The sequence below is a fragment of the Periplaneta americana genome, chromosome 11 (assembly GCF_040183065.1).
Source record: "Periplaneta americana isolate PAMFEO1 chromosome 11, P.americana_PAMFEO1_priV1, whole genome shotgun sequence".
NCBI lineage: Eukaryota > Metazoa > Arthropoda > Insecta > Blattodea > Blattidae > Periplaneta > Periplaneta americana.
The window spans coordinates 66,036,869-66,064,773 of NC_091127.1; the positions used below are offsets into that span (position 1 = coordinate 66,036,869).

Sequence of the window (27,905 nt, forward strand, 5' to 3'; positions counted from 1 at the left end):
ATGAATGTTGAAACTTAAAAAAAAGTGTTGTTGACAGTATAGCCAAGAAAAATAAGAGACAGTATGGCCTACTGAAACGTGATACACAGGCTTATTAACTAGTATATATTAAATTGCTATTTTGACGATTCTACTATTTATTTTCGTAATTTTGAATACCTATTACAGTATCATTATTTTACTGCCTATTTCCTGAATATTAACTGCATATTTTAGTCAAAATATATATCTGAACTTCCGGACTCTAGTTATCAGAATACGTTGAACTATTTCAGCTCCTCCGAAGAGACCTGGACCTGACTACGAACTGATTCCCGGTCTGGGGTACTACAAGTTCCACAAGACAGGAAAGACTTGGGAGCAAGCAAGAGACACGTGTTTCGAAGAAGGAACGCACTTGGCCATTCCCAACTCTGAGGCCGAGGGGCAAGCAGTGCTCTCCCTTTGGCTGCAACACCCGAGAGAACAACTCAAGCAGTACATTGATTATGTCTTCTTGGGGTTCCACGATCGGTTCAAGGAAGGAGATTACGTCACTATTTTCGGTAACTAAAAGCTTGTTGCTATTAAAAGTAATTTCTGACCTGAATCCTGTTGTAGAAAAATATACAATTTCCTTTATCAGTTCTGGCACGCGAACTGTAACAACAGAGCACACTGTTGGCCAAGAGGTTGAAGCGTCGGCTTTCAACGCTGGTAGCCCGGTTCGAATCCCAGCGAGTATAACTGGAAAATGTGGTGGACAAAGACAATGTTTGGTGGAAAGATTTTGCGGGCCAATAGCGTTTCCACTACCGGCACTCGACCATTACTACACTGATCACCACCATTAAACGTATTTACATACAGCGTATTTCGAATCTCACCGGACCGGTGGAAGAAAACTGCTGGAAGGATCGATGGTTGTCATGGCGACTGTATAAGTTGTCTGTGCTACGATAGCAAAATTTTGCGAAATTTACGTACTGCCATCTAGTTCAAAGAAAAGAGAGCATAAACAATTTATTTCTTGAACCGGTAGTAATAACTGGTCCGTTGACATGTTCACTCATAAGCCATTAACATTGTCTCTACGTTGTGCTCATTACAAACAATACAGCAGAACTAAAGCAGAACACACCGCCATGACACAACAGTGCACGATGTCATTCGTCTGCTAATTCCCGCCCTATACAAGAACCAATCAGATTCACTGATGGCGGCTGATGGAGACTTCCACCACCTCTGCAAGCTGATGGCACCGGTGCGACACCGGTGGAGCATCAGTGACGCCATCGGTGAAATTCGGAACACCGTGATGCCATCAGATTGCTCAGCGCTGAGATTCGGAATACGCTCATAGTTCGCCTCCTATGGTGTCTCCTATTAGAGGGGGAAGGTGGGGTGAATGACATATTTGTATTTATCCATTTCATATGACGTATGTTTTATCTTATAGAATGTATTCTTGAAGTATTTTATATATTTATTATTAAAAATAATTTCTTAATTATTAGCTTACTTCATATTATAGGCTAATTATTATGTTCTTATTTACTTATGACTTTTAAGGAACATGGAGGTTCACTGTCGCCCTCACACAAGCCCGCCATCGGTCCCTATCCTGTGCAAGATTAATTCAGTCCCTACCATCATATCCTAACTCCCCCCCCCAAAAAATATATTTCTTATGTTTTATAAACGTCTGTTGCCATTAAATTAGAAGAGGTTCAAGTTTTAACGCATAATTAAGACGTAATAAGTTACTTCCTTGACGAAAAAATTGAAAATATTCTTTTATTAAATTTAATTTATAATTTCATTATATAAAGATAGATATTATGAGAAAAATATCTAGAGTTCATGTGGAGTTTTTATTTGTTATTTCTCCAAAAAGAGTGGAGAAAAATGATTACACTTCGTGTCGATCATTTCTGGTACAGTGGATGCAAAACATCTCAAAGCTTTCCCTACGTCGCAGAAGAAGGAGGAAGAAATAAGGAGAAACAAACAAGTAATTCTGTTGCACGGATTGTTTTGTGTGTATGTTAAAACTAAATACATCGACTGTTCACCGCTCTCTATGTTCCTCCTCTATTCCACAGAAGTAAATATGTCTGACAGAGACAGTGTACGGATGTTCTTAATTTCAGCAGTATGAAAGATTTGTTTCCATATCCATAACGTCGCCACACTCGTCCCTTTCTCTCGCATATCTGCTTCCAGGACTTGAAATTGTTATCGTAACGGTCGTTTAGCTCAAAGATAGTAGTCAGTGATCACTGTAGAATTGAATATAAATAATATCCATCTAAAAAAATTATAAGAAATCACTGCAAACCGAGAGAGAGAAGGAGGGAGGGTGGAGAGAGGGAGGGAGGGAGAGGGAGAGGGAAAGGGAGAGAGGGAGGGAGAGGGAAAGGGAGAGAGGGAGGGAGGGAGAGGGAAAAATAGAGAGGGAGGGAGGGAGAGGGAAAGGGAGAGAGGGAGAATTTAAACTCTCTTAAACTTAATTAACATTAAATTTAAAATAAATTAGAAATATTACAAAAAATAATTGTATTTATTTATAAATATAATATGAAAAGCTAGCTACGGGCGTAGGTCAGTCAGTTGAGGTGCTTGCCTGCCGATACAGTGTTGGGCTCGGGCGCGGGTTCGATTCCCGCTTGGGCTGAATACATGGTTGGGTTTTTGAGAGGTTTCTCCGAAATCTAAGTCGAATGTCAGGCGAAACCTCAGCCGCAACTCGTCAAATATTATCTCACTATCATCAATCCCATAGAAGCTAAATAACCCAGTATTCAATAGAGCATCGTTAATAACTAATTAAAAATATAAAAAGCTATTAATTCAATATTAAAATATGAATGCCATCATTTTATTGGCTTACTAATAACTTCTCTGTATACTTGCTCTTATTCTCAACTTCATACAGCTTTGAAACTTATCTAGATCGTTGAAAAATGTTGTGTTGTCCCTTGTTAAAGTTGAATTGAACTAAATATTTTAGAGTTATTTTAATATTAATTAGAACAATCTTATCCAAACGTTTCACAACTTACTACAAACTATAATAAGCAGTATGGCGCATAAAATAAATAAATATATAATACACGAATGAATGAATGAATAAATGAATGAATAAGTACATAAATAAATAAATATAGTGAATAAATAAGTAAATAAAGGAATAAAATAAATAAAAATAAACAGCAATTAAACCAATAAATAAACAAATATACATGTATAATATGACACATAAAATTGCATAAATCTTTATTTACGTTATAATACATTCAGTTTTATCTATTTTGTCCCTTCCTGAACCTTTCCCTTCCTTAATCTCATACTTTTTGTTGCTTATTAATGTTATCTTATGATAAAGTTTCATAAAATTTTGTTACCGCTTTCTACCATTTTCTTGTAAGTAAAATTATGTTGGCACTATAAATATGATCATCTGTTCCTATATCCCTACTCTTTGGCAAAAATATATGGAAATGAAACTTGCTTAAATTTATAACATGATAAATAATAGCTATTCACTTTTACAAGCTAACGTAACAGAAGAGTGTTATTATTTTTAAATATATCATTTTAGCCTATAAACCTAAATGCAGATGAGGTGATATGAAAATGAAATATCAATGTGTGCCTTTTGGTGAAATATATACTCTGTAACGTTTTACAGGTCAGCCTCTAGAGGCTACTGGATTTGCAAAATGGGCTCCTAGGGAACCATCAAATTCGACGTCCGAGAATTGCGGCTGTCTTACTCGTGCTGGTGGATACAATGACATCAGGTGCTCCGAGATTCTGCCTTTCATATGCGAACAAGATTTGTAAACAAGCAAACTTTCCTGCACGAAGAACGTGTGAAATATATTATAATGCTTTTTCAGACACTAACAAACAAAAATAATATTTTAAATTCTGCCCAAGTAATCTGTATATTATTCAATCAAATTAACGTTAATTAATAAAGTATAACTTTCATAACTTCATGATGTGAAATGTTTAATAATATCAAGATTCAGTAAAGACTTTTAGCTAAAATTACTTTTAATGTAACATATTTTTAGACAAAAACATGCCCAATCAATACTACTGGTGTATATACATACAAAAAATAAAACTAATAGTGAATGAATTATCAAATAATGGAGTCAAATATGATTTTATATTGCTATGTATGTAATATAATACAGGGACATTATTTTATTTTACTAACATTTTTAATATTAACCTGTTTATACCTTTAGAGAATCGGAAACACCGCTTGCTCCCCCCTCCAAGACTGGAGTTCGATGATACTGGCGTAAAACACAAATCACTCTACTAGGTATAGGAAGGAAGAAAGGTAGTTCATCCATTTACGTACACTAGGAAATATCGCGATTTTGAGTTTGATAATTTTCATTAGGTTTTTCTTTAATCAAAGTACAGTACTGTATTAAGCATAAGTGTTTTTACTCACGAAGTGAGTTATCCATGCGAACGTATTCATTATGCAGTGTATATTATACTGTGTACAGCACATTAGCGTACAATATAGAGAAAGAAGTTAAATTGAAAAATAATCATAATATGAATATTTAAACACAATTTTGAAAATGGTGACCGTTCATTTCGATACAGGCTTCAGTTCCTTTGTGCATATTATCGCACTATAGACTATTGCATCTAATTCCAATTGCCAGTTTCGTCCTTCGTACTAGTAACTCATGTTGAAATAATTCTGTACCTACTCTACGTACTGTAAATTCAATCTTCACTTCTGCCCGACCCGAAAATATAAAATTACTCAGACATGCTATCTACTGTCCGTCCAAGTGGTTATGCCGCAGGATTGTAGAAAGGGAGGAAATCACGTGACAGATAATTACTTAACGAGGCCCTTTTATTTAAGTTAAATTAAACAGCTGTATAATATTACGTAAACTTCCAATTCCTAAGAGAAATTAATGTTTTCAGAAAAGAGCTAAGACAGCCCAGTTATTACAGAGGGGCTAGCAGAAGCAGGGGGGGGGGCAAATCGGGATGCGACGTAGGCAAACGGACAGTACCTGTGCGAAAATATGATTCAATATTGAAAGCTCTTTCGTCACTGGAAAACCCGAACATATTTCTGGAACGTACTATATACTCAGTAACTCAGTACTGCTTACTATCTGCGGTCTTGGTTCTGTGTGGAGTTGGAACTTCCTTAGTAGAAGGGGTGGGAGTGAAGTACATTAAAAAACTCAGGTACAATAAAAATTGAAGTAAAAATAAAATGATGTCCCTGTATAAGCAGGAAGGAAACTATTCTCAAATAGGGTTGAACAACGATTGAGAAAGCAAAAGTAACAGCGCCCGCAAAGTCGAAAATCCGCACTACAATATTGCCTACGTCGCACAGTGTGCAATGTTCCCAATCTAGGTGGACAAAAATAAAATTTCGACTAGTTTATTTAATATGGATTCATGGTCCTTAACATTCTCAAAATGTTGTCAAGAATAGCTTTTACTGTTTAATCAGCGGCAAGCTATTTTTAGAAGGGTATTATTCAGATTCAAAATTCAAATTCAAATTTATTCATAATTTACATTGGAAATGATACATTTGAATAGATACCCGAAATGAGCATATGCTCGTGCTCGGGTACAGTCCAGCAGAGTCTACATAAATAAGTAGAGATGAAAAAAACTAACTGCCAATCTCTCTCGCTGTGTTCGCTGCATTTGTCTTTCGAGTCTCGTCTCGTCATTCTCGTGCGCTTCGAGTCTCGCTCATAATTCTCGAAATAGCATTTGGTCGGCGTGGAAAGATTTCGTAACTTTGGATAACATACATCATTGAAATAAATAACATGAGAGATGTTTAAATGAGATAAAAAACAAAACATAACAGTATCTTAGTTATCAAAATGTTCCGGTTCTATTATATTGTGACAGCCCCGTCGAGACTCGATCATGCGTCCCATAGAGGGCAGGGGCGCACGTGGAAGGATCGGGCGAAACGGCAAATGAAGTTGCGCGCGCATCTGCTTCCTGGGGCATGTGCGGCGGCGTAGAGAGGAGAGGAGAGGAGAGACGGCGACCGCGGCAGTGAGGGGAGAAATCCAGAGAATTCGAGAGGTGCCATCTTCTAGGCATTTGTCGATTGATCGCGAAATTGTACTCTCCAGAAACTATGGTTTAGTTATAAAAGAAGAGACGCAAGTGAGCTGAGGGCAGTCGTTGCTAGTTTTGGACAGCAAGGCAGTCTTGTGTAGCAGTGAAGCCAGCTTCGAGACCGGACTTCGACTTGAGTTGTGTCTGTAACTGTGGGAGCCGGAAGTCCTGAGTTTGAGTGCAGTGGACCGCAGTTGGGGGACCTGAGTTCGAAGTTCAGTGGACTGCCTCTGAAGGTCTGGGGTTCGAGATACTGTGAACTCGCGTGACTGAGCTAGAAGAACTAGCCAAGGCAAACGAACTGTGAACTGAGAACGGACAGTTCTGATTTGTAAATAGTTTTCTGTGAACATTAGTTAAGATTAACAGTACATTGTTGTTTTCAATAATCCAAGTAAATTGTCATTGTCGTCTGTGGAGTGCAATAACGAATACTGTATTACTGTGTGGAGTGGAAATCCCATTGTTGACGGGAGTGTTTACATTCAATCATAGAAAGTGATTATTGTTGAAATAATAAAATTACGTTATTGATTTGTAATAAAAGTTACAATATTATATTACGTATGGGTATATAAATAGAAAGAAACAATTCTCAAACAAATTTGCATTTCTAAGAAACATAAAATATTACGTTAATATCTTTTTACTTGAGATTTCACACTGCCTTAATCTCAAACATATGAATAGAAAATTCCTAGCCTTTTAATACGGACCTAATAATTAAATAAAGATTGGGGAACGCATTATTATACATTGAAAGGAAGAGATGATGTTTCAAATAGGCTACTTGATTGTTTGTACATATATAACAGTTGCCAAATTAGATAAAATTTCAGTCAGGTATAAACAACTGTGGCGATTCAAGGCTGCTTGACGTTCGTGGCTTCGGGAGTGATCAATCTCGGCGTCTCGAAATACTCACAAGCAGTCTTTTCGTCAACGACGCGATGTATAGAACATTGCCGTGCGGGTTTTCGCTTTTGCGGGCGGTGTTAATCTTGCTTTCTCGATCGTTGTTCATCTCTAGTATGAATAATGAGTTCTTTCTAAGACTTCTCGCTCTTACTAATGTAAATTCAATTTCAAGTTTTTAAAGTGTGTTTCTTCTTACAATACGGTTTAAATATTACAATTGAAAACATATTTTTTAAAGTTCTCCTAAAAGAATGTGAGTTTTAGTATAGCCGGTCACGTCCGGTTACAGCAATTCTTTCACACTGTCATACAGCATCATTTAGAGTGTTGAATCCTTGCTTCAAAGTTTGCGCATTCTTGTGCATTTATCAGTATTTTTTTTTTCGATAGTGGTGCATAATGTAACGCGACGACAATTATTCCATGTCTGCTTAAGAGCAGAAAAGAATAATGGAATAAGGAAGTTTTTAATTCACTGTGTAAGTGTTTTAAGCCTGCAAGATTATTCACGTGACATCGAACATCAGGTTAAAGATACATTGGACACTTTTTATCTTAACAAACACACCGTGGATCAGAACGCAAATCTACTAGCTGGGAAATGATAGGGGAGAGTTGGGTAGTATCGGACATCTGGTAATATCGGACAGTGAGTTTCTTTCATCTATCATCAGGTGATAGTACCTGAATGACATGGTTACGTTTCTGCGATGTCGCATGCAGAAACGTAACCATGTCATTCAGGTACTACCATCTGGTGGTGGATGGAAGAAACGCACTGTCCGTTATTACCCGATGTCCGATACCTACTACCCAACTCTCACCTATATTTATAAACTGACTTAAAGAAATCAGACAACTTTTCCGAAAAAGAATCATTAATATCAAAGATGTGATCTAGGCTAGTTATTATTTTTGCTGTAATATTTTTTGCTGGTTCTCCTATTTTTTGTGTGATTTAAAAATACTTTATAGTCATTTTCAAACGTGTTACCTATCTCGGTAACAACAACATCGTTCGCCAAGTTCATACTTCATTAGCTTCTGTTCTATTTTCAAATTGTATTGCAAAGCTGCCTTTGGCGCTGGCCGATAATTGAAGCGTAAAGACAGTGGCTTTGTGAGGCACCTTGCATATATGCGCAGTTACAGACTGTGACAAACGCATGGCGTTTAGTTTTTATACAGCCTAGGGACTAGTTAAGGTGGTCTACATATGTAGCCCGGGTAAGATGATTCCAGGGCCGATCAACTTGAGCAAATAAGAGCATAGTCGCTAGTGAGCGGCAGCTGATAGCACGGTGTTGACTCAGAGCTGGATTCATACATCTGATTTCAGTAAGGTAGCACTTTCAGATTTAACATGGTGAGATCCATTGTTCCAAATGTTGGAAAAGAACTTGTTGAAATGAAAAGGCACCAAAAATTTCGTATATCAACGGCTTCAGGCTGGTAGTTATTTTATACTTTATTAGCATCTCTTCCTTCATTAGTTGGTATGTTTTAGGTTTATTATATATTCCTTTGTTAGTAAATAATTTTTATATTAATAATTTGTTTTATTTTTGTATAATTATGGCATTTTTGGTTAAGACACCAATATTTCTGGTTCATTTATGATTACCTAAACCTCATGTTGAAGCGCCCGTTTCAAGTTCAATAATTTTGGCGGGTGTATTATTAAAATTAGGAGGTTATGGTTTATTACGTGTAATTTGAGATTTTAATTACTTTTTCTGTATTTAATTATATTTGAATTTCTATTAGATTAGTTGGTGGTGTAATTATTAATTTAATCTGTATACGTCGGACTGATTTAAATTCTTTAATTGCTTATTTTTCTTTGGATCATATACGAATTGTTATTGGTGGATTAATAACTTTGAATTTTTGAGGATTTTGTGAATCATAGATTTTAACAATTACTCATGGTTAATGTTCTTCTGGTTTATTTTGTTTGGCTAATATTTCTCATGAGCCTTTAGGTAGACGAAGTTAATTAATTAATAAGTGTTTAATGGGATTTATGCCTAGAATGATGATTTTTATTAAGATATTGTAATATAACTGCTCCACCTTCATTAAATTTATTAGGCGAAATTAGATTATTAAATGGTTTGGTTGGTTGATCGTGATTAACTATATACACTTCATTTTTTTTACATTTTTTTAGTGCTGCTTATATTTTATATTTGTATTCTTGTAGTCAACAAAGATTTTCTAGGACAAAATAACTTACACCATTGACACTTGTAAATGTATCGTTTGCTGCCAAATACATGTCGAGTAATTACTTGGTAACATAAACAATTATCCCACTACAATAATGAAATTGACGAATTTAACTTATTGCACAGAACCATGATTCCAGTTGTGGAGAATTATTTGTGGACATTTATGTAAGTTTATTTGGACAGTTTGCTGTGGACATTTTTGCATGTGAACATTTTTCTTGTGCACTGTAACTTCAGTGGTCGTCGTGCAATTGACATTTAGATCTGGAAGCACATAGAGAACTTCTGAATATGGGTAAGTGTAACATGTAGGATTGGAGTGATAAAGATATATTTGTTGGTGAACAGATCTGTCAGCTGATAATAATAAATCATATTCTTCTACAACTGGTTGCAAAACTGGAGGTAAATATGTAGTGGTAAGTAATAGCTACATCTGCAGCACCTAGTTAGCTCCAGTTTCGCTCCAAAGGTTTCATTCCATCTTGAAAACTCTGAAGAGTCTGTTGATGAAGTGTATGAAAGGCTGAAGGTTTTATTTGATGTAAGGTCATCGATATAATTTATTAACAATGCATTTCTTGAGATATTAATTTCACATTAATTTATCTCTTATTTTGATTGAAATCTGGAAAGATGTTTTTAAAACATTTTAGTTAACTCGCAGTCGAACAAAGCATTTCTATTGTCAAATTTTGCCAGAAACTTTGGACCACGTTTCTGTTTTTGTGATATTTGTGAGACGAGTTCCGTAGAAACAGGTGCTTCAAAACACTATAGATAATATCCCCTTTGGAAAACTGCATAGATATTCTGCACACATTTCATTACACCCTGAGGACTATCCGTCTTACGTCTTAAGACAAATTGTTTTGAAAATCAACATATTCTGGATTAGACGAAAAAGGCTCACAACATGATTACCTTCCTGCTAACTGCATTGTACGAAACATAACACTTCTGACGCACTACACGGATTCGTGTTGGAACGCATTCTGTTTGGCTGCACCCATATAGTCTTTGCGGCAGATATATCAAAGTCGACGATATAAATAGGTGGTGGTATCATAGGAGAAATTGAGGATACAACGTGGCTGTGCTTGCAAACAGATGATGATCACAGTGCAAGTCTTTGGCAGTGTAAAAAGAAATTAATTTAGTTTGAAAAGTAGAACTCATTTTTCCAGAAGTAACATAAATAATCATATTATTTAGCGAATTAGGTATTAACATTGGTTTTAAAGAACATGTTCATGTTCTATTTTAAAATATTAGCACAAGAGTTTCGGAATATGTGACCTTAAGTAACGCACTGCCGGTTTTAAATATTCGTTTTAATTCTCTAAAAGATTAATATTCATCTCAGAACTTAACATAATTCAATAGTATAAAACGAAAATAGTTCACAGTGTTATAGGTTATGGCAGTAGTCAATTTTTAGTGAACGAGTGAAGCAATTTTCCCTATTTTGACGAGTGCAGTAATTGTATAACACTCTATACAAACAGCATTATGAAACAATTAAGAAAGAAATAACTTTAGATTTGTAATGATGGATAGTTTGATGTCATAGTCTGTGAAGAAAGAGGTTGCTATGACAACCATGATGTAGACATATTGAATATTACAGTATGGCAAATCATTTCGTAATGTTAACTTTATGGCATAAGTTATGCCGTAATAATAGAAGTCATGACGTTTTACTGGTAATAGTATACGGCTCTGATACAATAATGTGGCACATTATGCACGATTTTCACTAACGATAAAGACTGTTCATACAAAAAAATATATATTTACTTAATAAATCATTATATTCCTAATTCTGTGAAAGGAAACAAAAATCAGTATGTCTCATGTAATTTTGCAAAGTTGCATTTTTACAAATTAAATGCTTTATTCAGGGCTGGCTTACTTACAAAGGAACCCGCAGGTTCATTGCCACCGTCACATAAGCCCGCCATCGGTCCCTATCCTGTGCAAGATTAATCCAGTCTCTATCATCATATCCCACCTCCCTCAAATCCATTTTAGAATTATCCTCCCATCTACGTCTCGGCCTCCCCAAAGATCTTTTTCCCCTCCGGCCCCCAACTAACATTCTATGTGCATTTCTGGATTCGCCCATTACGTGCTACATGCCCTGTCAATTTCAAACGTCTGGATTTAATGTTCCTAATTATGTCACGTGAAAAATAAAATGCATGCAGTTCTGCGTTGTGTAACTTTCTCCATTATCCTGTAACTTCATCCCTTTTAGCACCAAATATTTTCCTAAGAATCTTATTCTCAAATATCTTTAATCTCTGTTCCTCTCTCAAAGTGAGAGTCCAAGTTTCACAACCATACAGAAAAACCGGTAATATAACTGTTATAAATTCTAACTTTAATATTTTTTGACATTGAGGGCCAGTAAATAATTTAATATATCACTTCATTATTTTTATATCTTCAAATGTTGCTTGTATGAATTATATTACCTATCTCAGTTATCATACAGCAATAAAATTCTTATATATTTTAAACATGTAGAAAATGGAAAATGTTGTATATTTAAGGTTTAAATTCAATTGTGGAGGCAATAGTCATGAAAATATTGGTTGTATGAGTTATGCTTATACATGACTATCGTTAGCATCAAACAAATTACATTGAAGTATTAAATACAGCGCGGCCGAAGGGTCCCTCCTCCGTACAAGAGAGAAAAAGAAATACTAAATAAAGTACCTAAAACATTGTATTTCATTAGCTCATTTCGAGCACATACGTTTCACGGAATCTTCCGGATTTCTTAATATCTCCTGTCATTTTTGTTCCTAGTGCTTATGGAGACAAAATTAACCTCCTCAGTCCTGTGGAAAATTTTGGGATTCAGAAATCTATGAAATTTTAATATAGTGTTGTTACAGGATTGTGTATTGGTAAATAAATTGGTAGAAGAAAAAGTAATGAATATAAGTCAAAATTGATGTATCCTATAGGAGACCTTGGAACTCTATGTATTGTAAATTAATTACATTAACTCAGATTGAATATTCAGTTTAATTTTATAATATGTGATGCAAAGTAACAATTTTTCCTCTAAAATCTAGAAGACTGACGTCTCTCTTAGTAGACACAATATATATCTCAATTTTAGTAAATTTTACCAATTTTCAGACACGAATCTGATTGAGCTATCAAACAGAACAATGTTTTATTGTATTGTATTTATTAACATTCCATGGTATTCATACATTGCTTACAACTAGAATATGGAACAAGTCAAAAAACTTAATACTATTATAAAGTCTTAATTTATAGTCTCAGTTTAGATTAAATATATACAGACGAGATTTACAATATAGTCTACTAGTACAACACATAGTTTTAGTACCAATTTCATGAAGTGTTATTGAATGTCATGAATTCACCTACAGAATAGAAGGTGTGAGAAATTAGGTACTTCTTTAATTTGGCCCTAAATAATCTTATGTTTTGAGTTTCATTTTTTATATCGATAGGGAAGCTATTAAAAACTTTTACTGCCATATAACGCACTCCTTTTTGATAGCATGATAGACTTGCCGCTGGCGTATGAAAGTCATTTTTGACGTGTATTTATGCTATGAACTGTTGAATTAGTTACAAAGTTTTCACGATTACATACGTGTAAGATTATTAATGAAAAGATATACTGACAAGCCATTGCATTATTTGTAGTTTTTTTTTAATAATACTACACGATTCCCTAGATTTGGCACCTACTATTATTCTAATTACTCTTTTTTGTAATAGAAATATACTGTTACTATCTGTGGAATTGCCCCAGAATATTATTCCAAAACTCATTACCGAGTGGAAGTATGCAAAGTATATTGTTTTTAAGGTATTGATATTTACTATCTTTTGCATAGATCTACTAGCAAAACAAGCTGAATAACCTGTTCAATATAATGCTTATTTAATTTTTTAATATTATGAACAATCCAGTGACTTACCTACGTTCCATCTCCTCCTTTCGAGAAACAGCCATCTTGGAGCTTGTGTGGCTAGTATGTAAATTAATTAACTTGGTTAAATTCGTACTTATGTACTTCTGCCGTCTCTTCTAAACATCCTCAAACTAGTTTGAAGGAAATTTTAAATATTCTTCTTGAGTTGGCAGGATTAAAAAAAAATTACTGTTTAACGTATCCCTTAAGAGAAGCTAGGACTGAGCAAGTTCAGAAATGTTAATATGCTTGGTATTATACTGAATAACTTGGACACTAAAATGTCCCTCTCTCTTCACTACTAGTTGCGGGTTGTGTGAATGATTTATTTAATTTTAAACCTCCCATAAATCCGCAACGGACATATTACGATATTGTTTTGGTTGCTTCATTATTGTCACGTTAGCCTAATCGACGATAACGAGATTGAGGACATTTTCAAAACGTGTAAACACATTCATTAGTTTCATCATATCGTGCTCAACTGCACGAGCGGTCGTATGATTACAGTAAACGGATTATAATTATCCGCTATTACACCATTCCGAACAGTAATAATACTGTCTGGAAGTAACAGTACTAATCTGCAAATACTATTTGCTGCTGTGAAGTTTTCAATATTATTGAATAACACACCTTCCTGCAATCAAGCGTCTTATATCCAAGTAAAGTGAGGATCACGTAAGAGTAGTTACTAAAAGGCTAACTTGGCCGTCTCTTCAGTTTTGCCAACTAATACCACGAATCACCAGAGAGGGTAAAGTCACAATGTCATACTGAAATAATAATGATAATAATAATAATAATAATAATAATAATAATAATAATAATAATAATAATAATACTTACTGGCTTTTAAGGAACCCGGAGGTTCATTGCCGCCCTCACATAATCCCGTCATTGGTCCCTATCCTGAGCAAGATTAATCCAGTCTCTATCATCATATCCCACCTTCCTCAAATCCATTTTAATATTATCTTCCCATCCACGTCTCGGCCTCCCCAAAGGTCTTTTTCCCTCCGGCCTCCCAACTAACATTCTATATGCATTTCTGGATTCGCCCATACGTGCTACAGGTCCTCTCCATCTCAAACGTCTGGATTTAATGTTCCTAATTATGTCAGGTGAAGAATACAATGCGTGCAGTTCTGTGTTGTTTAACTTTCTCCATTCTCATCCCTCTTAGTCCCAAATATTTTCCTAAGCACCTTATTCTCAAATACCCTTAACCTATGTTCCTCTCTCAAAGTGAGAGTTTTCTCTTCTGTAGGGGCGTGTGCATTTATAACTACGATATCGCACCATCTACCCTTAAGTACTAAATACAACCTATCACTGATAAATTCGACCTTTTTTACTGCTGTACTTATTCTTTTATGAATAAAGAATCCTATTCCTAATTTGGTGATTATCGTTTCCTTCCCCAAAATACAACAAGTGATCTCCTATTTGTGTTATGCCGTTCCCATCTAACCTAACCTCCTGTACTCCCATAAAGTCTATTCAATATCTAGCTAGTTCTTTTGCTACAATGTTACCCCTCCTGTTCTATATACACTTGTAACATTCCAAGTACCAAATCTCAAAACCTTAATAATAATAATAATAATAATAATAATAATAATAATAATAATAATAATAATAAGTTAAAATGATTAAAGTGCAAGATATGAAAACCTAACTTGTTCCTAGGAGTATCGCAGATAATTTTTAATTATCTTTAATGCCCAGAATAAGAGTTCATCCGCTACACGAGCTCATAGAATTTATAAGTTTCTGGGAAAACGTATGTTAATTCTAATGATCTCATTTACTGGTACAGGCTGAAACACACACTCCTTTTCCATATGGATCAGAGTAGACATCATTCAGTTCACCTTATAGACATACAAAGTCAAACATGATGCCATATGTTGTCCTTGAGCCAAGAAAATGACGACTCTGTAAATGTTTCCCTATAACGCGCGAAGTACTGCCTGAGCGCCAACTTTGAAACCGCAACAGGAATGCGGCGTGGAACCGATAAGCGGGTAATGGCTTAAGACTCGAGAGCTAATATTTGTACTATGAAGGGAACACTGACATTCACAATCCCTAGCTGACCGTGCAGAGCCACTTCCTTATACCTCACGGTTTCAGAGTTGGCACTCAGACTATATTTGCTTTCAAGAAGGTTAAAAAACTGGAGGTTCTGTAGATTGCAGAATTTGATGAAAACATTAAAGACATTTTTGGATGACGACGGTGAAATTTCCCTTTTTCCTTCGCTTCCTCAATGTCCCTCTCCTTCTCTTCCTCATTCTCCTTCCATTTGTCTTCCTTATTCTCTTTCCAATTCTTCTTCTCATTATCCTTCTATTTCTTCTCTTCCCCATTCAACTTCCCTTTCGTCTTCTCTAACTAATTCTTCTTCTCTTCCTCATTCTTCATCTCCTTCTCTCCTCAGTCTCCTTCCACTCCTTATCTTTCTCATTCTTCCATTTCTTCTGTTCCTCATTCTCCTTCCATTTCTTGTGTTCCTCATTCCCCTTCTCCATCTTTTCATTCTCATTTTCCTCCCATTTCCTCTCTTTTTCATTCTCCTTCCCTTTCTTCTTCTCTTCCTCATTCTCCATTTCTTCTCTTTCTCATTCTCCTTCCACAACCTGTCTTCCTCATTCTCCTTCCATTTCTTGTGTTCCTCATTCTCCTTCTCCATCTTTTCATTCTCATTCTCCTCCCATTTCTTCTCCTTCCCATTCTCCTCCCATTTCTTCTCTTTATCATTCTCCTTCCCTTTCTTCTTCTCTTCCTCATTCTCCATCTCGTTCTCTTCCTCCTCCATTTCCTCTCTTCCTCATTCTCCTTCCACTTCTTGTCTTCCTCATTCTCCTTCCATTTTTTCTGTTCCTCATTCTCCTTCCATTTCTTCTCTTTCTCATTCTCCTTCCCTTTCTTCTTTTCTTCCTCATTTTTTCTGTTCCTCATTCTCCTTCCCTTTCTTCTTTTCTTCCTCATTCTCCTTCCATTTTTTCTCGTCATTCTCCTTCCATTTCTTCCCTTCCTCATTTCCCTTCCCTTTCTTCTTGCCTTCCTCTTTCTCCTTCCATTTCTTCCCTTTCTCATTCTCCTTCCACGTTTTGTCTTCCTCATTCCCCGTCCACTTCGTGTCTTCCTCATTCTCCTTCTCCATCTTTTCATTCTCTTCCCATTTCTTCTGTTTCTCATTCTCCTTCCCTTTCTTCTTCTCTTCCTCATTCTTCATCTCGTTCTCTTCCTCATTCTCCATTTCTTCTCTTCCTCATTGTCCTTCCATTTGTCTTCCTCATTCTCCTTCCATTTGTCTTCCTCATTCTCCTTCCATTTGTCTTCCTCATTCTCCTTCCACTTCTTGTCTTCCTCATTCTCCTTCCATTTCTTGTCTTCCTCATTGTCCTTCCACTTTTTCCGCTCCTCATTCTCCTTCCATTTCTTCTCTTTCTCATTCTCCTTCCCTTTCTTCTTTTATTCCTCATTCGCCTTCCATTTTTTCTGTTCCTCATTCTCCTTCCCTTTCTTCTTTTCTTCCTCATTCGCCTTCCATTTTTCTCTTCCTCATTCTCCTTCCCTTTCTTCTTATCTTCCTCTTTCTCCTGCCCTTTCTTCTTCTCTTCCTCATTCTCATTTCACTTCTTCTGTTCCTCATTCTCCTTCCATTTTCTGTTCCTTATTCTTCTTCCATTTCTTCTCTCTCTCATTCTCCATTCACTCCTCTTCTCCATTCTTACATTTCTTCTCGTCTCTATTCTCCTTCTCTTTCTTCTTCCCTTTCTAATTCTTCTTCCATTTCTTATCTTTCTCATTGTACTCCCCTTTCTTCTCTACCCCACTTTTCTTTCCATTTTCATTCCCTCCCTCATTCTCCTTTCCGTTATTCTTCTTTCTTTCTTCCATTTCCTCCTTCACTTCAATTTTTTCCTTTTCCTCCTTCTCTTTCTTTTGTTCCTCTTTTATTTTCCCTTCCTATTTCTGCTTTCCTTTCTTCTTCTCTTCCTTCTCCCTTCATTTCTTAATCTCTCCCTCTTCTTTTTCTGTCTCCATGTCTTCCACCTTCGCCTTCCTCTTCTTCTTCTGTTCCTCCTTCTGCCTCTGCTTAGCCCTCTCAGCCACTTTCACCTCTTTCTCATCCTCCTTCATTTCTCTTTATTTTTCATTATCTTTTTCTTATTTTCTTCCCCTTCGTCCTCCATATTCTTCTTATCTTTCGTTATCTCTTCTTTCTCCTGCTTAAGATAATTTTTATTCCAATAAAGTGTCCATTAAATCCACTAAGACAATAGATTTTATGAAATGATGCTAGTTACGAATTGTGTGTACTGTAATTTCAACATCTCTCTACATCGTTTCCGTTTTCTATTTTTCTTCTTCCTCCTCTTTCCCTTTTCTCTCCTATTCTTCCTATATTGCTTTTTCTTTATCCTACTTCTCTTTATTATTTTCCTCCGTTTTCACCTTATTCTATTTCCCTGTATCACGCTCGTTTTCCTACTTCAAATTGTTGTAATGTCTTTAATCTATTCTCTCTCTTTCTCTCCTGACTTACCTTCCCTCTCTTTCTCCATCTCGTCTTTCTAATTTACCCACTCTTTAGCAGTCTCTTACTCATATGGAGTTGAGGAAACTTGAGCTGGTCTCACACAATAATGACCTTGTTACTACATTACGAAGTCAAACAACACACAAATGTAGCAAGTGTGCTCCGCGAGAAGATGCCAGTGGGAAAGACCCCGATACCGGTTTTACGTTTCATTTCACAGTTCCCTTATCGTGACGTCACACTGATCGTCCTTGGCCGGGCGGTCAACCAGCGAAATACAGTTGCTGGAAGCTGCACACGAGGATGGGAGTGCTGCTCGCCGTCGTCTGCAGCCTACTGGCAGCTCAAGTTGTCACTTCAAGTCCTCCGAAGTCACAGTGTTCTCCGACGAGTTTTAAATTTTCACTGCACAGTTACCGCAACAGGATGGGACATTGGGCCTCTCAGGTTGGTATACGTAACTACTGTCAACTTTTAAACGTAAGCTATAGGGGAGACTCGGCTAATTCCGCAATATTAAGAAGTAAATGTATCATATTTTTATCAAAATGTTTATTGAAAAATATTATCAACGTATATATACATGGACGAAACCGTTCATTACCAAATGAGATAAAGAGAACTATTAAAATGCAAATATATTTAGTTGTACATACATAGGACTTGGCTAGTTTCGCAGTAGTAAATAATTATGAAATATATTATGAAAGTAACATAAAAGGAACAATTTATATGTAACAATGCTCACTTTCTTCACAGCTGTATAGCAAAATACGAAAAACAACCAACTTTCGATGTTTCACTGTATTGCCGAAGGTGTCGACCAATATCCTTTATTTTTTTCTATAGCACTGCAGAGAACATGCCTCCTGTTGACAGCCTCTCAAAACGTACGTTCACGCTATTGTAAAGCCGCAGTAAAATCATATATGCACTACTGCGGAATTACCCGTACTGTGGAAATAGCAGAGTTTCCTCTACAGTTTCGTTACAATAACGACAAAGGGTTGCCTATTATTGAAAATTTAGCCTACGACAAACAGAATTGCAAGTATGTCATCCTTAAGAAGTAATTCCTCCTCTCAATATCCCTTATCTCTCTCTCTCTCTTTCTTCGTCCTCTCCCTCTCTAGCTCACTATTTCAGACTAATCCATCCTCTCTTATTTTCCTCCATTCCTCTTCCTTCATTTTTTCGTTTTTCCTTTCTCATTTTTGTCCTCGTTCTGTTCCATTTCTTTCACTTTTCTGCTTTTCTTTCGCCTTCTGCATTTTCCACTTGCCTTCTCTTTCATTCTCTTCATCTCCTTTCCTTTATCAATTCATTTTCACTTTCTCGTATTCTTCTTCTACATTTTATTGTATAATACGTTTTTCTATTCAGACTTCACAGGCATAGACTACTTGAAACTTTATTGTTACTTCCTCCCCCACTTTCGATATAAACATTTAAATATATATTTTATAACGTTTTAATATTATTATGAAAGAACCTGAACTTATTTTCATATTAGTGTCGTACAAAATGAAAATATATTATAGTGAAGGAAACGCCGGTATTTCAGCATTATGAAGAATATTAATATATTCACCAATTCTGATAAGAAATAGTCATCTATGTAACTTATGTGTGAAGTGTATCTTTTGTGCTAAAGTTGAAAGACACTCGCCACAGAGAGATTTCTCATAAACCTTTGAGTTAATTTTGTTCACATTCAGTATCTAGAAATTAATTTATGCAGTAAAGATGAATGGCAGATATTATAATAACAATGACGATATAATAATAATAATAATAATAATAATAATAATAATAATTGTATGTATGTATGTATGTAGCGGAGAGTTGGGTAGTATCGGACATCGTGTAATATCGGACAATGGTGTTTCTTTCATCTACAACCAGATGGTAGTAGCAGTGTTCAGATGTCGCATTCAGAAACGAAACCATGTCACTTAGGTACTACCGTCTGGTGGTAGATGAATGAAACATCACTGTCCGATATTACCCGATGTTCGATACTACCCAACGCCCCCGTTTGTATGTATGTATGTATGTATGTATGTATGTATGTATGTATGTATGTATGTATGTATGTATGTATGTATGTATGTATGTATGTATGTATGTGTGTATGTATGTATGTATTTACACTGCAAGTAGGCAAACACCCTGTGGCAATGGTAACTTAGACTAATTACACACAATAATAAACTTACATTTAATAATAACAGTTAACAATAACCTAATTAATAATTTAACATAGTTTCCCATTACAACTTAACGATGTATAGAATATTTGCCATTTAATAGTACCTATTTTGCAAATGAAAAAAGTAGTATCTTTTAGGTGGGTGTTAGCCGCTTTGAGAACTCATATGGCACTGCGTCTTTTCCAGAAAAGAGATAAATCGCAACCACGTTCAATTGATACTATCCAACTTATGGTACTTCATACGTACTTCGGTACATCATAGTTAACTTTCTCTTCATCTCTCTCGTCTCTGTTATTTATCTGCCAATTCTAATTCCTGGTTTCCCAGGATGCATTTCATCACCGAATCCCATGAGTTTTGCTTTCCTCGCTGCTATCTGCACCGGTTTGATAGCGAATAATGCAGAACGTCTACAAAATTTAATCAAATCGGTATCATAATCATCAACATCAGTCAAATATCAGTGCACATAGAAACTTCTATTCATGATACTATGCAAAACGTACAAAATATGCATATGAACAAAGATTGTACATATTTATTTATCACAATATCATCAAATTTCAAGATTCCATTTGCACTTCTTAAAAACATTTGCCACATTTGATTCAGAATAGCATTAAGTGTAAGAAGACAAATACGAATTCTGTATCATAGTATCTTTGCAAGAAATATCGCTTACATATTAATTTATCCAAAAATATAAATTAATTAGCAGTATTATACTTTCAGGTCCAATTAGAGCACAGTAGCGATGATACTTCTTTACCTTGGAATGTGGATGTAGATCACACAACAGCCAAATGCGACGAAAATGAGAATGTGGGAATAGTTGCAACTGTTACAGGTAAGGATAGTTTATGTTAATAGATAAATAAATACTATAATTAGGCATATTAAGGAAATTAATATCATCTGCCGTAGAAAAGTAGAAAGAAGAGGAACACCATAAATAAAACCGGCATTAATCTGTAACCAGTTGAAATTACTGAATTACGCTGTGATTTGATATTTTTCAGACCTTTCTCTTTCCGAGAAACTTATAATGGTTCATCAGTTCCAATCGGCGATGTCAAGTATTAATATTCTTAACTCATAATTAATCTTGATTCTACAAGTCACTTTTCTCTGAACGAGAAATATTATATGGATTCACTAATGCACTCAAGTTGGGATTTTTTCACATATGTGAAGGTTTCTAAGGACGAATTTTTATAGTCACAAATTCATAAACTTCCCATTTTCTATCCTTGAATTCATTGTGTTCACTAACTTATGATTTTTCAGAGTACAGTATATTATAAATACTTATTTTACGCCCTTGTATCCATAGAGAGAAATTACCATTTTTTTCAATTGCTTATTTTACGTCGGTTTATCAGCTGCTAATATTATCTATCGTCTGAGTGGGATGAAGGTGATAATGCCAGCTAAATGAGTCCAGGATTCAGCGCCGAAAATTACCCAGAACTTGCTCTTCAATGCGTTAAGGAAAAACACCGGAAAAAATATCAACCAGGTAACTTGTTCCAAACAGGATTTGAACCTGGGCCCGCCCGTTTCACGGTCAGACATGCTAACCGTTACTTCATTTCGGTGGATGACATTAAAATCTATTAATAATGAAACACATAAATATTAATATTCCTAATTTATGTCTTCCAATTTGTGAAATTGCACGATTGTCAAAGAGTATATTTTATTTTAATGTAACTCTGAATGAAGGATAAGCGTAGAGAAGGAAATTTTGTTTTCAGAAATAGTACAGATTTTGTAAAATGTAGAGTTACTTAAATTCATGCGAAACAAGTGGAGGTGTTTTAAAATTCTCCAACTATCCCAAGGCAATTCTCTCACATTGTACATCAGAAAAGTACTTGTTCCATACTGATGAGAAAGCCCATGGAATTATAAAACGCAGTAACTGAAAAATATACTACAAGAGGTGAATGAAATGTCCTTTGTCTAAATTCAAACATCTCGTTAATATCCTCATCTTTTGTCTCACGATCATAACAGTTTTAGTATCAGCCTGGTTACTAGAATATTAGAAATTCGTCGTTATTCCGTGACATAATAAAAGAAAAAAGATATATTTTTAAATCAGTATGTTCAACAAGAGACTCAGGAAAATAAATAACTTTCTTGTCCACAGGCAAGATATCTTTCTAAAAAAACACAATCATAATCATTAGAAAGCAACATGTTAAAAATAATACAGCACGTTTATTTATAGCCCTAGGCTTCTATTTATGGTCCTAGGTTTATTTTATTTATAGTCGTAGGTTTATTGCACCTATTTATTTATAGTTAGAAGTAAATTTAAGTTTATTTTATTTTTTTATTGCTGTAATTATTGTACAAAATTTTATTAACATAATTATTGTAATGTTATTATTGTATATTATAATATATCATTGCCACCGGGTGTATACCCAATTGAAGTGTTAATACATACATACATACATACATACATACATACATACATACATACATACATACATACATACATACATACATACATACACACATAATATTAGAGATAAAGCAGCCGCGTAAGGTTAACTTCATTAATGTTATACACAGAGTATCATATTTATCTTAACCACCCAAAATGACTTTGTACGCAAGCACCAAATGAAAAAATGTTTCATACAAAAGATGTACAACTGACAGGGGGAAGTAGTACTGATGGAGAGGCAATCTTGTAGCGTTATTTATTAATGAGATACGCATATTAACATCGTTTCTTTAAATGGCACTACAGTATGTATTTATTATTCAATATTTCAATTAAGATCGTCAAGCAGTCGTCCATTTTACGTAACACGCGTACATCAACCGAAATCTGATACACAGAGTGCAAGTACCCAGTATTTGTAAAGGGAACAAACTCCCGTGCAATAACTCCCGATACGATGTAAACAACTGGATACGCTAGAAGTGACTAGTGACATGGACCGTTGTTCCAACCAAGAAATTCATGGTTGTAATTCTTGCAGAAGCCCTTTGATACAGATATTGAAAAACAATTTTTGTGACAGCTGTGTAAGACTTTACAGAACATTATTCTATTAAAAACTCGATTTTGAAAAGTTGTAACATAAACCGTTGTTCGGCCCAACGCTTCAGTAATAAATATTATGACTGCTATTGATGCTGAAATGACAATACTCTGTTTATGATGCTATTTTTTTCGCGCCAAGGACGTTTTACATTCTGATGAGTTTTCTGTAGCTCTAGTGTATCTGTTAACGTTCTATGGTATATTCTGTTTCTTCAAAAATAGATTAGGTCTGTAGCCAAGGTAATAATAATGGTTTCTTTCCTGGATTAACTCCTTATTCAAAAATGTTACTTTGTATTGCATCTTTCATATAAAATTCCATAATATTTGTCTTATCCGCCATTCCAGAGGCTATAAAATAATAGCAATTCTATTATTAGTATAGCTTCCTCCTGTGAACAACCTGATGAAAGTTGAAAGAACTTAGTATAGCTTCCTTATGTCAACAACTGATGAAAGTTGAAAGGACTTAGTACAGATCTCTCCTGTCAAGAACTTCATGAAAGTTTAAACAACATACAGTAGTATAGCTTCCTTCTGTCAACAACCTAATGAAAGTTGAAAGAACATACAGTAGTATAGATTCCTTCTGTCAACAACCTGATGAAAGTTGAAAGGACTTAGTATAGATTCCTTCTGTCAACATCCTTAAGTTGAAAGGATTTAATATAGATTCCTCCTGTCAACAACCTAATGAAGGTTGAAAGAACAAAGTATTATAGATTCCTTCTGTCAACATCCTTAAGAAAGTTGAAAGGACTTAGTATAGATTCCTTCTGTCAACATCCTTATGAAAGTTGAAAGGACTTAGTATAGATTCCTCCTGTCAACAACCTAACGAAAGTTGAAAGAACATACAGTAATATATCTTCCTTCAGTCAACAACCTAATGAAAGTTGAAAGAACTTAGCATAACTTCCTCCTGTCAACAACCTGATGATAGTTGAAAGAACTTGGATATGATTTGAATTCTTTTCGTGCTTGCAAGGCGTTCAAATAATGTCCAATAATTATACACACTGTGACTGCTATTGGTGCTGAAATGACGATAGTTTGTTTATGATGCTATTTTTGCCAATGTCGTTTTACTTATGCTAAATTTGATGTTCTGTGTGTTCTTGACGTTATGACTTAATGAAACAGACATACCTTCTGAAGTTGAAATATATTACATATATTTGATTCACAAGGAAAAAGGCAGGAAATTTCAGTCATTTTAACAACGTTCTTCTTTTTAATTCAAATCAGCTTATCCATATTCGTAACATACAATGCTCCACAGTCTGCGGAAGTCATAAATTTATTTACTTACTCTGGCAGAGTTAAGACCATGAGGCCTTCTCTTCCACACTCCCAGAAGTGGAATAAAAAAGTAGTAAAATCATGTTAACGTGCTGAGAGATATAACCAGAATATTAAAAAAAATAGCGCCCATGAAGAAATATATGGCTATTATAACTTCATTAGTGAAAGTGATAAGATTTTGAATTATTTCTAACGAAAATATTTATGTTATCAATGAGTTTTCGGTATCTTGTCTATTCCAGGAGATTGTCAAACAGGAGTATTTGACATTTCAGTATCCAGTTTCTGCACTGAAACAGGTAGGAAACCGGCTCATGTTTAAATATATATGGTGAACCACAAATACGCAAGAAAAATTGAGTTTAAATTACACAATTTAGCAATGCTGCATAAACGGCAGCATGAATGTAAAGTCAACCCATCATGACATATCCCCTTCAGTTACGTATTCTGATAATCTAAGGTGAAGGAGTGTAGAACTGCAACAATATGAGGTTCAGTGATTCGAGTCCGCTGAGAAGTTGCTTTTTTTATGTACTTAATATAAATAATAAACCCTTTAAGAGCCCGATAGACTCTGTTGTATGTGTACGACTTCATGCAGCTGTAACGACTGTCAGACTGTCAATATGAATACGTTTCATAACGTAGAGCAAGATACTATTAGGTGTGAAGACTTTTGCGTCTTATGGAGGATAACGCTTTTGAACACAGGTTGTAAAAAATGAAATACAGTGCAATAAGTGTAAAAATGTAATGTAACTACTAAAGAAAGAACCTAACATTTAAAAATGAATAATGTAGAGCTACATCAATAAATGAGTTAATGAAAATACTGTGCACTATAATTCATTTCGAAATAAATAAGTTTCAGGAACAGTAAAATTATAATATTAAAAACGAGTTTGTACAGTTGTCAAAAGAAAAAGTGGCCGCTCTCTTGAAGCAAAGTTCCTTTCGGGTATCTTCGCTACAATTCGGAGACAGACGATGTTACATGTTGTTGGACCACGCTGCCTGATATCTACAATCATATTTAAAGTATTTTGCGTGTTACTTCATAGCGTAATGGTAGCGTTGCGAATTATTATTCGTGAGGTACTGCGTTCGAATAAAATCTCGTTCTTTTTATGTTCTTTTTTGTTTTGTTTTTAAGACAGAGAGACAAAATATACATAATTGCTCCTTTCTCATTTACGATTATTTTAGTAATTAAAATCAGGTTCATTAATGTAGACTATTATGCCATGACTTTTCATTATGACATTGTGACTGCAAATGGAAAGAAAAAAAGATTTTATTCTCAACAAAAATATCTTTCGTGGCATAAATAAAACAAACTTACTGGCGTCTGCCTTAGAACATTCAAACAATCAAGCTGTCAAAAATAAAGCAAAAAAACTACGATTCAATGTTTAGTCTATATTTTCGTTATCTCGAACACATCTTGCAGTCGAGAGGGCATGGAATCGACTAGCCTTTGCAAATAGCGACTGTTCTTAGACACGATATTCCAGGCATTCTGGACATACATACATAAGTGTTCTGCCCATGGACAGGTATTTCATTGCAAAACCAGCATTCTCCAATCTTTCCTATTTTCTGCCTTCCTCTTAGTCTCTACATATGATCCACATATCCTAATGTTTCTATTATTCTTCTTCTCAACCAGAGACCCAACCAATTCATTTTTCTCTTCCTAATCAGTTTCAGCATCATTCTTTCTTCACCCACTTTATCCAACACAACTTAATTTCTTATTCTGTCTGTCCAATTCACACGCTCCGTTCTTCTCCACATCCACATTTCAAATGCTTCTATTCGTTTCTCTTCAATTCGTCGTAATGTCCATGTTTCTTCCCCATACAATTCCATACTCCACACAAAGCACTTCACTAGTCTCTTCCTTAGTTCTTTTCCAGAGGTCCGCAGAAGATGCTCCTTTTCCTATTAAAAGCTTCCTTTGCTCATGTCTCCAGTTTTTCTTGGGAAGGATAGGCCTAAATGCGGTAACATCCCGTTGCTTTCCGCACACCACTGTCTCTTTCGCATCCTATTAGATCCCAGGAGGCCCAAGCGTGGAGATTAGGAGAGTGGATTTGATTAATTGGGCCATCTGGACTTCACCGAAATTCACCGCAAGGGTTAAATATTAGTTCTATCAGGATGTTTGACCCGATCAGAAACCGGGAAATCCCAATTAGCCTTTGCCTCCTCGTATCCTGGACTAGCTTCTACAAATCATCAGAAAATCTTGGAAGGATATTGGGCCAATTTTTTCGCAAGTGTTTCCACCCTTGTCCCCTCGTAGCTCAGCGGAAGAACGTCGGAATTTAGATTTCGACGTCCCAGGTTCAATTCTTCGTTACTCCTTTTCATTTTATTGTGATTCAAGATAGTATAATGTAATAATATAGAAAGGAAAACTAACACCAGTATAATGCAACTGTATTGTTCCAAACCTAATATTAAATTTATGTTATTTATACCGCTAAAGAACGACAACTGAATATAAATTATAACTTGAATATTATTTATGACGCTAAAGAAGGATAACAATATAAATATCTTGAATATTATTTATACGGTATCACTAAAGAACGATAATAGAATATAAATGCTAAATATCGGTTTATTTAATTAGTATAAGATGTTATATAATACATATTTAATTATTCAAAGAAAATAACTTATTTTACAAAGAAAAATGGTTATTTGTATTATAATAAATACTTTTCATAAAGTACAGATTATTTGTATCGTGGCAGAAAAATAACAGAATATTGTAAATTTTTTATACCGAACAACAATGCAATTTTATTATCCCAACAATAACTCTTCACTTTCTACATTTTAATTTCACTCCCGTCAACAATGGCATTTGCTCTCCACACAGTAACACAGTATTCGTTAGTGCACTCCACTGACGACAATGACGATTTACTTGGACTATTACGAACAACAATGAACTGTTAATCTTAACTAATATTTACAAAGCACTATTTACAACACAGAACTGTCAGTTCTCAGTTCACAGCTCGTTTGTCTTGGCTAGTTCTTCTAGCTCAGTCACTCGCGTTCACAGAATCTCGAACCCCAGACCTTCAGAGACGATCCTCTGAACTTCGAACTCAGGTCCCCCAACTGCGGTCCACTGCACTCGAACTCCGGGCTTCAGGCTCCACAGTTACGGACACAACTCAAGTCGCGCTCTGATCTCGAAGCTGGCTTCACTGCTACACAAGACTGGCTTATTGACTGACTGACTGACTGACGTTCACTTGCGTCTTCTCTTTTATAACCAAACTATAGTTTCTGGAGAGTTCGCCAAAGATTCCACTCTCGAATAATCTGGATTTCCACTTCGACGGACTTCTGGACGATTCGGAAGGGTCCGTCCCCCCTTCACTCCGCGCGTAGCAGTTTGCTTCCTTCCATTCTCGGCAAGCACCAAATGCGCGCGCAACCTCCCCTCGCGCGTCGCAGTAGTACACCGCC

General features: G+C 35.5%; 1 protein-coding gene across 1 annotated transcript in view; it reads left to right on the forward strand.

The window, feature by feature from the left end:
• LOC138708525 (uncharacterized) overlaps window positions 1-27,905 on the forward strand; it is a 51,058-nt gene that overhangs the window by 10,961 nt on the left and 12,192 nt on the right. The window contains exons 3-8 of the mRNA XM_069838641.1: window positions 276-545; window positions 3,674-3,824; window positions 15,087-15,121; window positions 17,900-18,276; window positions 20,768-20,882; window positions 24,650-24,706. Of these exons, the coding sequence (XP_069694742.1) occupies window positions 276-545; window positions 3,674-3,824; window positions 15,087-15,121; window positions 17,900-18,276; window positions 20,768-20,882; window positions 24,650-24,706 (1,005 nt within the window). The remainder of the gene's footprint in view (window positions 1-275; window positions 546-3,673; window positions 3,825-15,086; window positions 15,122-17,899; window positions 18,277-20,767; window positions 20,883-24,649; window positions 24,707-27,905) is intronic.